This window comes from Calonectris borealis, chromosome 35 (assembly GCF_964195595.1).
Source record: "Calonectris borealis chromosome 35, bCalBor7.hap1.2, whole genome shotgun sequence".
NCBI classification, from domain to species: domain Eukaryota; kingdom Metazoa; phylum Chordata; class Aves; order Procellariiformes; family Procellariidae; genus Calonectris; species Calonectris borealis.
Window position 1 is genome coordinate 615,199 of NC_134346.1, and position 11,346 is coordinate 626,544.

The 11,346-nt window shown below is 67.8% G+C and overlaps 1 protein-coding gene and 1 long non-coding RNA gene across 3 annotated transcripts; one reads left to right on the plus strand and one right to left on the minus strand.

Moving 5' to 3' along the window:
• The first annotated feature begins 1,070 nt into the window (after window positions 1-1,070).
• Window positions 1,071-9,111, plus strand: LOC142074414 (gamma-secretase subunit PEN-2-like). Of its 2 annotated transcripts, none has more exons than XR_012670603.1 (4): window positions 1,071-1,141; window positions 5,249-5,353; window positions 8,115-8,420; window positions 8,959-9,111. XR_012670603.1 is itself a non-coding variant. In XM_075135025.1 (4 exons), exons 1-3 carry the CDS (start codon window positions 1,081-1,083, stop codon window positions 8,315-8,317), a joined length of 369 nt encoding a protein of 122 aa, XP_074991126.1. In that variant the 5' UTR covers window positions 1,071-1,080; the 3' UTR covers window positions 8,318-8,341; window positions 8,959-9,111. The 2 variants fall into 2 exon arrangements, 1 of the variants encoding a protein (XP_074991126.1); XM_075135025.1 differs by having other exon boundaries at window positions 8,115-8,341.
• A 94-nt stretch (window positions 9,112-9,205) lies between these two features.
• On the minus strand, window positions 9,206-11,229 carry LOC142074359 (uncharacterized). Its single transcript, XR_012670592.1, has 2 exons — window positions 11,096-11,229; window positions 9,206-9,521 (listed from the first exon to the last, which is right to left on the minus strand). It is a non-coding gene; the product is annotated as an uncharacterized LOC142074359 (long non-coding RNA).
• Between the last annotated feature and the right edge of the window lie 117 nt (window positions 11,230-11,346).

Consider the following 11,346-nt stretch of genomic DNA (forward strand, 5'->3'; position numbering starts at 1 on the left):
GCCCCGCCCCGCCGAGCTGGCTCCGCCCCGCCGCGCTGGCTCCTCCCTGCCGCCGTGGCTCCGCCCCGCCGCGCTGGCCCCGCCCCTCGCGGCCCTGCTGCGATCGTCCAGCCGTGGCTCCGCTCCGCCCCCCCACCCCCCTCCGGCTCCGCCCCGATCGTCCAAGCCCCGCCCCGCTTCTCCCGCCCCGCCCCGCCGCCCTAGCCCCGCCCCTTCCCTCCCCTCCCCGCCGCCCGCGCGCGCCGGCCGCCCCGCCCCGCCCCCCGCTCGGCTCCCATTGGCGGAGCCGCCGCTCCCAGCGTCCTCCCTTCCGGGCGGAAGCGGAAGTGCCGGCGGTGCGGAGAAGGGAGCGGAGGTGCCCGGCGGGGGGGGGGGGGGGCGCTTGTGGGGCCGCGGGGGGGCCCGGGGGGGACTTGGGGGGCCCGGGGGGACTTGGGGGGCCGGGGGGGGCGTTTGGGGAGCGGGGGGGGCGGTTTTGGGGCGGGGGGGAGGGGAGTTGTGGGGCTGGGGGGGGCGCTTGGGGGTGGGGGGGGGTTACGGGTACTTGGGGGGGCGGGGGGGGGGCGCGGTTATGGGGCAGGGGGGGGCACTTGGGGGGCCCGGGGGGGGGTTGGGGGCCCGGGGGGGGCTCTTGGGGAGCGGGGGGGGCTCTTGGGGGCCCGGGGGGGGCTCTTGGGGAGCGGGGGGGCGCTTGGGGAGCGGGGGGGGCGGTTTTGGGGCGGGGGGGAGGGGAGTGGTGGGGCTTGGGGGGGGGTTACGGGCACTTGGGGGGCTGGGGGGGGCGGTTGGGGGTGGGGGGGGGCGCGGTTATGGGGCGGGGGGGGCGGTTGGGGGGCCCGGGGGGGGGTCACTGGAGCCCGGGGGGGGGTCACTGGAGCCCGGGGGGTGTTGGGGAGGGCGGGGGGGGGGGGAGGAGCTGGGGGTCGGGGGGGGAGGGGGGGGGTTACTTGTGGGTCCCCGGGGGGGGCAGTTTGGGGGGGGGGGGGGGGGGAGCTGAACCCGTGGGGCGGGGGGGGGTGGGGGGGGCGGGGTGGGGGAGGGGCTGAGCCGTGGGGTGCCCCCCCCCCCCCCCCCCCCCAGATGAACCTGGAGCGCGTCTCCAACGAGGACAAGCTGGAGCTCTGCCGCAAGTACTACCTGGGTGAGCCCCCGCCCCATAGGGGATCCTGCACCCTATAGGTGCCCTATAGGTGCCCTATAGCGCTCCGCGGGCATTGCTAGTGCCCTATGGGTGCCCCGTAGCACCCCCAGCACCCTATAGCTCCCCATGGGTGCCCCATAGACGCCCCACGCCTGCCCCACGCCTGCCCTATAGGGAATCTTGGCACCCTATAGGTGCCCTATAGGTACCCTATAGCGCTCCGCGGGCATTGCTAGTGGCCTATGGGTGCCCCGTAGCACCCCCAGCACCCTATAGGTCCTCACGGCTGCCCCATAGACACCCCACGGCTGCCCCACGGCTGCCCCATAGGGAATCTTGCACCCTATAGGTACCCTATAGCACTCTATGGGCATTTCTAGAGCCCTATAGGTGCCCTGTAGCACCCCCAGCACCCTATAGCTCCCCATGGGTGCCCCAGAGATATCCATAGCTGCCCCACGCCTGCCCCATAGGAAATCTTGCACCCTATAGGTACCCTATAGCGCTCCATGGGCATTTCTAGTGCCCTATAGGTGCCCTGTAGCACCCCCAGCACCCTATAGCTGCCCATGGGTGCCCCATAGGGAATCTTGGCACCCTATAGGTGCCCTATAGCGCTCCATGGGCATTTCTAGTGCCCTATAGGTGCCCTGTAGCACCCCCAGCACCCTATAGCTCCCCCCGGCTGCCCCCCGGCTGCCCCATAGGGAATCTTGCACCCTATAGGTGCCCTATAGCGCTCCATGGGCATTTCTAGTGCCCTATAGGTGCCCTGTAGCACCCCCAGCACCCTATAGCTCCCCATGGGTGCCCCATAGGCAGTCTTGGCACCCTATAGCTGTGCTATAGGGCTCCATGGGCATTTTTAGTGCCCTATAGGTGCCCTGTAGCACCCCCAGCACCCTATAGCTCCCCCCGGCTGCCCCATGGCCGCCCCATAGGGAATCTTGCACCCTATAGGTGCCCTATAGGTACCCTATAGCGCTCCATGGGCATTTCTAGTGCCCTATAGGTGCCCTGTAGCACCCCCAGCACCCTATAGCTCCCCATGGGTGCCCCATAGGCAGTCTTGGCACCCTATAGCTGTGCTATAGGGCTCCATGGGCATTTCTAGTGCCCTATAGGTGCTCCGTAGCACCCCCAGCACCCTATAGGTCTTCATGGCTGCCCCCCAGTTGCCCCATAGGGAATCTTGCACCCTATAGGTGCCCTATAGCGCTCCACGGGCATTGCTAGTGCCCTATGGGTGCCCTGTAGCACCCCCAGCACCCTATAGCTCCCCACGGGTGCCCCATAGACACCCCACGGCTGCCCCATAGGGAATCTTGCACCCTATAGGTGCCCTATAGCGCTCTATGGGCATTTCTAGTGCCCTATAGGTGCCCTGTAGCACCCCCAGCACCCTATAGCTCCCCCCGGCTGCCCCACGGCTGCCCCATAGGGAATCTTGGCACCTTATAGGTGCCCTATAGCGCTCCACGGGCATTTCTAGTGCCCTATAGGTGCCCTGTAGCACCCCCAGAAACCTATAGCTCCCCCCGGCTGCCCCATGGCTGCCCCACGGCTGCCCCATAGGGAATCTTGCACCCTATAGGTGCCCTATAGCGCTCTATGGGCATTTTTAGTGCCCTATAGGTGCCCCGTAGCACCCCCAGCACCCTATAGCTCCCCATGGGTGCCCCATAGGCAATCTTGGCACCCTATAGGTGCCCTATAGCGCTCCATGGGCATTTTTAGTGCCCTATAGGTGCCCTGTAGCACCCCCAGCACCCTATAGCTGCCCATGGGTGCCCCATAGGCAATCTTGGCACCCTATAGGTGCCCTATAGCGCTCCATGGGCATTTTTAGTGCCCTATAGGTGCCCTGTAGCACCCCCAGCACCCTATAGCTGCCCATGGGTGCCCCATAGATATCCCATAGCTGCCCCACGCCTGCCCCATAGGGAATCTTGCACCCTATAGGTACCCTATAGCGCTCTATGGGCATTTCTAGTGCCCTATGGGTGCCCTGTAGCACCCCCAGCACCCTATAGCTCCCCCCGGCTGCCCCATAGGGAATCTTGCACCCTATAGGTGCCCTATAGCGCTCCATGGGCATTTCTAGTGCCCTATGGGTGCCCCGTAGCACCCCCAGCACCCTATAGCTCCCCATGGGTGCCCCGTAGACACCCCACGGCTGCCCCATAGGGAATCTTGCACCCTATGGGTGCCCTATAGCGCTCCACGGGCATTTCTAGTGCCCTATAGGTGCCCTGTAGCACCCCCAGAACCCTATAGCTCCCCATGGGTGCCCCATAGGCAATCTTGGCACCCTATAGCTGTGCTATAGGGCTCCATGGGTATTTTTAGTGCCCTATAGGTGCCCTGTAGCACCCCCAGCACCCTATAGACACTCCACGGCTGCCCCACACCTGGCCTATAGGGAATCTTGGCAGCCTATAGGTACCCTATAGGTACCCTATAGCGCTCCATGGGCATTTCTAGTGCCCTATAGGTGCCCTGTAGCACCCCCTGCACCCTATAGGTCCTCATGGCTGCCCCATAGACACCCCACGGCTGCCCCATGGGTGCCCCATGGGTGCCCCATGGGGAATCTTGCACCCTATAGGTACCCTATAGCGCTCCATGGGCATTTCTAGTGCCCTATAGGTGCTCTGTAGCACCCCCAGCACCCTATAGCTCCCCACGGCTGCCCCATAGACGTTTTTGGCACCCTATAGGTACCCTATAGCACTCCATGGGCATTTTTAGTGCGCTATAGGTGGCCCATAGCACCCCCAGCACCCTATAGCTCCCCACGGCTGCCCCACAGCTGCCCCATGGCTGCCCTGTAGATACTCGTGGCACCCTATAGCTGCCCTATAGCCCTGCATAGGCATCTCTCGTGCCCTATAGGTGCCCCATAGCACCCCCAGCACCCTATAGCCCCGTGATGGCTCTGCCGTGGCACCCCACAGCCCCCCTATAGCTGCCCTATAGCCCCCCAGGGCCCCCCATAACCCCCCATAGCCACCCCCAGCCCCCTATAGCCCCCCTATAGCTCCCTGGTGCCCCCCATAACCCCCCATAGCCACCCCCAGCCCCCCTATAGCCCCCTTATAGCCCCCCAGGGCCCTCTATAACCCCCCTATAGCCCCCTATAGCTCTCCTATACCCCCCAGTGCCCCCCATAGCTCCCCAGTGCCCCCCATAACCCCCCCAGCAGCCCATAGCCCCCCTATAGCCCTCCTATAGCACCCCCAGTGCCCCCCATAGCCCCCCTATAGCACTCCCATGCCCCCCAGTGCCCCCAGTGCCCCCCTATAGCGCTCCCAGTGCCCCCCAGTGCCCCCCTATAGCACTCCCAGTGCCCCCCATAGCCCCCCTATAGCACTCCCATGCCCCCCAGTGCCCCCAGTGCCCCCCTATAGCACTCCCAGTGCCCCCCAGTGCCCCCCTATAGCACTCCCAGTGCCCCCCATAGCCCCTCTATAGCACTCCCAGTGCCCCCTATAGCACTCCCAGTGCTCCCCAGTGCCCCCTATAGCACTCCCAGTGCCCCTCTCTTCCCCCCCCTTCCTGGGGCTTTAATTAATAGGGGGCCGTAATGACTGAGGGGGCGTGGCCAGCTGAGGGGGGCGTGGCCAGCTGAGGGGGCGTGGCCAGCTGAGGGGGGCGTGGCCAGCTGAGGGGGGCGTGGCCAGCTGAGGGGGGCGTGGCCAGCTGAGGGGGGCGTGGCCAGCTGAGGGGGGCGTGGCCAGCTGAGGGAGGCGTGGCCAGCTGAGGAGGCGTGGCCAGCTGAGGGAGGCGTGGCCAGCTGAGGGAGGCGTGGCCAGCTGACGAGGGGCTGGTCCAGCTGGTGGGGGGACGGGTCCAGCTGATGAAGGGCGTGGCCAGCTGAGGGGGGCGTGGCCAGCTGAGGGGGGCGTGGCCAGCTGAGGGGGGGCGTGGCCAGCTGAGGGGGGCGTGGCCAGCTGACGGGGGATGGGTCCAGCTGATGAAGGGCGGGGCCAACTGACGAGGGGGCGGGTCCAGCTGCCGGGGGGTGTGGCCAGCTGCCGGGGGGGGCGTGGCCAGCTGCCGGGGGGGCGTGGCCAGCTGAGGGGGCGTGGCCTGCCGCCCTCCCAGGGGGCTTTGCGCTGCTGCCCTTCCTGTGGCTGGTGAACGTCCTCTGGTTCTTCCGCGAGGCCTTCGTGGCCCCCCCCTACGGGGAGCAGCCCCTGATCCGGCGCTGTGAGTGCCCTATGGGGGCCATAGGGGCCGTGGGGGGTATGGGGGCCATGGGGGGTATAGGGGCCATGGGGGGTATGGGGGGCCATAGGGGCCGTGGGGGGTATGGGGGCCATAGGGGCCGTGGGGGCCATAGGGGCCGTGGGGGGCTATGGGGGCCATGGGGGGTATGGGGGGTATGGGGGCTATAGGGGCCATGGGGGGTATGGGGGCCATAGGGGGCTGTGGGGGGTATGGGGGCCATAGGGGCCATGGGGGCTATAGGGGCCATGGGGGGCTATGGGGGGTATAGGGGGCTATGGGGGGTATAGGGGGCCATGGGGGTATGGGGGCCATAGGGGCTGTGGGGGCCATAGGGGCCGTGGGGGCCATGGGGGGTATAGGGGCTATGGGGGGGTATAGGGGGTATAGGGGCTATGGGGGGTATGGCGGGTATAGGGGCTATGGGGGGTATAGGGGGTATAGGGGGCTATGGGGGGTATAGGGGGTATGGGGGCGATGGGGGCCATAGGGGCTATAGGGGCCATGGGGGTATAGGGGCAATAGCGGGGCTATGGGGGGTATAGTGGGTATGGGGGGTATGGGGGGTATAGGGCCATGGGGGATATAGGGGGTATGGGGGTATAGGGGCTATGGGAGCTATGGGGGGTATAGGGGGTATGGGGGGTATAGGGGGTATAGGGGCCATGGGGGGTATGGGGGTATAGGGGCCATGGGGGCTATAGGGGCCGTGGGGGGCTATGGGGGGTATGGGGGGTATAGGAGCCATAGGAGCCATAGGGGACTATGGGGGGTATAGGGGCTATGGGGGGTATGGGGGCCATGGGGGTATAGGGGGCCATAGGGGCTATAGGGGCCGTGGGGGGATAGGGGGCCATGGGGGGTATGGGGGCCGTGGGGGTATGGGGGGCATAGGGGCCATGGGGGTATAGGGGGCCATAGGGGCTATAGGGGCCATGGGGGCATAGGGGGCTATGGGGGGGTATAGGGGCTATGGGGGCCATAGGGGCTATAGGAGCCGTGGGGGTATAGGGGCTATACGGGGCTATGGGGGGTATAGGGGCCATGGGGGTATGGGGGCTATGGGGGGTATAGGGGGTCATAGGGGGCTATGGGGGCTATAGGGGGCTATAGGGGCCATAGGGTTATGGGGGGTATAGGGGCCATAGGGAGCTATGGGGGCTATAGGGGGTATAGGCGCTATAGGGACCATAGGGGCTAAAGGGGGCTATAGGGGCTATAGGGGCCATAGGGGGCTATAGAGGCCATAGGAGCTATAGGGGGCCATAGGGGCCAGAGGGGCTATAGGGGCCAGAGGGGCTATAGGGTCTCCTGGGGGGGTCTAGAGGGGGTCTGGGGTGGGCAATAGGCGTTTGGGGGGGGCTATAGGGGGCTGGGGGGCCTATAGAGAGTCTGGGGGGGTCTATAGGAGCTCCTGCAGGGGTTTATAGGGGTCTATAGGGGATCTGGGGGGGCTATAGGGAGGCTATAGGGGGTCTGGGAGGTCTATAGGGGGTCTGGGACATCTATAGGGGGTCTGGGGGGGGCTATAGGGGTCTGGGGGGGCTATAGGGGGCTTATAGGCCGTCTGGAGGCGCCTGTAGGTGTTTGCGGGGGCTATAGGGGGTCCTGGAGAGGGACTATAGAGGACCTGGGGGGGGCTATAGGCGTCTGGGGGGGCTATAGGGGGTTTTGGGGGATCTGGGGGGGGCTCTAAGGGATCTGGGGGGGCCTATAGGGGCTCCTGGGAGCCTCTATAGAGGGCTTTGGGGGTCTATAGGGGTTTATGGGGGTTTACGAGGGGGTCTGGGGGGGCTATAGGGGTCTTGGGGGGCTATAGGGTCTGGGGGGGGCTATAGGGATTGGGGGGGCTATAGGGGCTGCTGGGGGGGGCTATAGGGGTCTGGGAGGGGCTATAGGGGTCTGGGGGGGCTATAGGGGCTGCTGGGGGGGGCTATAGGGGTCGGGGGGGGCTATAGGGGGTTTTGGGGGGGCTGGGGGGGTCTGGGGGGGCCCCTGGGGGGCAAGGGGGGGTCCTGGGGGTCTATAGGGGGTCTGGGGGGGGGGGGGTTGGGGGTGCTCGGGGGGGTCCCCCCCAAATCCTCGCCCCTCCCCCCCTCTTTTTCTGCCCCTCCCCCACCCCCTTGATCCTCCCTGGGTGGGGGGAGGGGGCGATTCCAAGCCCTTTGGAGGGGGGGGGGGGGGTTTGGGGGGGGATTTTGGGGTGCTGGGAGGGTCCCCCCAACTCCTGACCCCTCCCCCAATCCCAACCCTCCCCCTCTTTGCCCCTCCCCCCACCCCCCTCATTCTCCCCGGGTGGGGGAGGGGAGGGGGAGATCGAGTGATCCTGGGGGGGGGGGGGTGGACTTTGGGGGGGGATTTTGGGGTACGGGGGGGGTCCCCCCAACTCCTAACCCCTCCCCCTCTTTGCCCCTCCCCCACCCCCTTGATCCTTCCTGGGTGGGGGGAGGGGGCGATTCCAAGCCCTTTTTGGGGGGGGGGGTGGGTGTGGGGTTTGGAGGGGATTTTGGGGTGCAGGGGGGGATTTGGGGGTACGGGGGGGGTTCCCCCCAACTCCTAACCCCTCCCCCCTTCTTTTTCTGCCCCTCCCCCACCCCCCCCGATCCTCCCCGGGTGGGGGAGGGGAGGGCGAGATCGAAGGATCCTGGGGGGAGGGGGGGGGGGGGTTTGGGGGGGGATTTTGGGGTACGGGGGGGGGTCCCCCCCAAATCCTAACCCCTCCCGCCCCTCCCCCCCCCCCCAGACGTGCGGCGCTCGGCGCTGGGGCTGGGGCTGTGGGGGGTGGGGCTGGGGGCCTGGGTCGGGGTCTTCCAGAGCCGCCGGGCGGAGTGGGGGGCCCTGGGCGACTTCTTCTTGGCCTTCACCCTCCCCTCGGCACCCCCTGAGCCCCCCCAAATCCTGGGGGGGGTCCCCCAAAACCTTGGGGGGGGACCCCGGCTCCCCTAAACTTGGGGGGGGTCCCTCAAAAAGGTGGGGGAGCCCCCCTAAAGTGAAGGGGGGGGGGGGCGGAGCGCGGTGGAGACCCCCCCGCTTGGGGGGGGGAGGGGAGGTGAGGGGGGACCCCGAAATTTGGGGGGGGGGGGTTGGAAGTGGGGGGGGGGGGGGGCTGGAATGGGGGGGGGGCCTGGAAATGGGGGGGGGGGGCGAAATGGGGGGAGGGGGCCGTGGAGGGGGGAGGGGCTGAAATGGGGGGTGGGGGCGAAATGGGGGGAGGGGACCCCAAAATCGGGGGGGGGGGGGGGGGGACCCCCGAAATGGGGGGGACACGTGGGGGGGAGCCTGAAATCGGGGGGGGACCCGAAGTGGGGGGGGGGGCCAAAATCGGGGGGGGGGATGGGACTTTGGGGGGGACCCCGAAATCTGGGGGGGGACCCTGAAATGGGGGGGACCCCAAAAAGGGGGGGGGGGAGATCTGGGGGGGGAGGGGTTGAAATCTGGGGGGGGGGGGGGACCCCGAAATGGGGGGGGAGGGGGCACATGGGGGGACCCCAAAATCGGGGGGGGGCCTGAAATGGGGGCTGGGACACCGAAATGGGGGGCGGGCCCCCCCCCCAGGTGATCTCCTGACCCCTCCCCCCTCCCCCCAGGAGCGGTGACATCACGTGACATCGTGTGACATCACAGCGGAGCGCCCCGCCCCCCCCCCACCTGCCCCTCCCCCTCCCCCATTTTGGGGCCCTTTCTCCCGATTTTGGGGCTCCCCGCAGCCCCTCCCCCCCCCAATGAAGCCTTGGCCCCGCCCCCTTTTTCCTGTGCGTTCATTGACCCCGCCCCCCGCGTGGGCGTGTCCCCGTTAAGCCCCACCCACCACCCCCCCCACGCGTCAATCAAAGCTGTGGGAAGCGCTTTTATTGGGGGGGCGGGGCTTACAGGGGCGGGGGGCGTGGCCCGAGGGGTGGGCGTGGTTAAGCCGGCGGGGGGGCGTGGTCAGCTCGCGGGGGCGGGGCCTGCGGGAGCTCGCTGTCAGGCGTCCATTGGCTGGCGGGTGCGGTGGGCGGGGTCCGGGGGGCGTGGCTCGCGAAGGGCGGGGTCGAGGAAGGGGGGCGTGGCCGGGCGCGGTGGGCGGGGCTACTGGCGCTCGTAGATGAGGCGCAGGAGGCGGAGGCTGGGCCCGTAGCGCTGCTGCTGCCGCTGCCCCGCCTCCTGCCACCTGTGACGTCATCGCCGCGTCATCGCCGCGGCCCCGCCCCTCCCCCCCCCCCAGTAGCCCCAGTTCGCTCCCAGTGCCCCCCCCATCCTCCCCAGTGCCCTCCCAGTCCCCCCCAGTGCCTCCCAGTGCCCCCCAGTTACCCCCCAGCGCCTCCCAGTGCCCCCCAGTTACCCCCCAGTGCCTCCCAGTCCCCTCCAGTTACCTCCCAGCGCCTCCCAGTCTCCCAGCAACCACCCCGATAGTCCCAGTTTCCCCCCAGTATCCCCCCCCAGTGCCCCCCCAGTTACCCCCCAGTACTTCCCACCGCTCCCCAGTCTCCCCGCATCCCCCCCAGTAGTCCCACTTATCCCCAGTGCCTCCCAGTATCTGCACATCCTCCCCAGTGCCCTCCCAGTCCCCCCCAGTTACCTCCCAGTGCCTCCCAATGCCCCCCCATTGCCTCCCAATTACCCCCCCCAGTGACTCCCACTGCCCCCCGTCTCCCCACATCCCCCCCAGTACTCCCAGTCACCCTCCAGTGCCCCCCCAGTCCTCTCCCAGTGCCTCCCAGTGCCCCCCAGTATCCCCCTAATACTCCCAGTTTCCCCCCAGTTTCCCCACGTCCCCCCCAGTATCCTCCCCAGTGCTTCCCAGTCCCCTCCATCCTCCCCAGTGACCTCCCAGTCCCCCCCAGTGCCCCCCATTTACCCCCCCAGTCCCCCCCAGTTACCTCCCAGTGCCCCCCATTTACCCCCCCAGTCTCCCCACATCCCCCCCAGTACTCCCAGTCACCCTCCAGTGCCCCCCCAGTCCTCTCCCAGTGCCTCCCAGTGCCCCCCAGTATCCCCCTAATACTCCCAGTTTCCCCCCAGTTTCCCCACGTCCCCCCCCAGTATCCTCCCCAGTGCTTCCCAGTCCCCCTCCATCCTCCCCAGTGACCTCCCAGTCCCCCCCAGTGCCCTCCATTTACCCCCCCAGTCCCCCCCAGTTACCTCCCAGTGCCCCCCATTTACCCCCCCAGTCTCCCCACATCCCCCCCAGTACTCCCAGTCACCCTCCAGTGCCCCCCCAGTCCCCTCCCAGTGCCTCCCAGTGCCCCCCGGTATCCCCCTAGTACTCCCAGTTTCCCCCCAGTTTCCCCACGTCCCCCCCCAGTATCCTCCCCAGTGCTTCCCAGTCCCCTCCATCCTCCCCAGTGACCTCCCAGTCCCCCCCAGTTACCTCCCAGTGCCCCCCATTTACCCCCCCAGTGCCCCCCAGTCTCCCCACATCCCCCCCAGTACTCCCAGTTACCCCCCAGTGCCCTCACAATCCCCTCCCAGCGCCCCCCAGTATCCCCCTAGTAGTCCCAGTTTCCCCCCAGTTTCCCCACGTCCCCCCCCAGTATCCTCCCCAGTGCCTCCCAGTCCCCTCCATCCTCCCCAGTGACCTCCCGGTCCCCCCCCATTACCTCCCAGCGCCTCCCAGTGCCTCCCATTTACCCCCCCAGTGCCCCCCAGTCTCCCCACATCCCCCCCCAGTACTCCCAGTCACCCTCCAGTGCCCCCCCAGTCCCCTCCCAGTCCCCTCCCAGTGCCTCCCAGTCCCCCCCTCACCGCTGCCGCACGCGCTTCCAGCGCTCCATGTTCTTGTAGATCAGCGATGACATCGAGGGGGCGGGGTCAGGCAGCTGGGGGGGGGGTGGGGCAGGCGATGACATCATCGGCGAGGTCACCACCGGGCGTGTGACATCACCAGTGAGGTCACAGCCGACAGAGTGACGTCAGAGGGACACAGAGAACGCCAGTGATGTCACGGGGGGGAGGGGGGGGGAGCGGTGATGTCACGGGGTGATGTCACGGGCGGG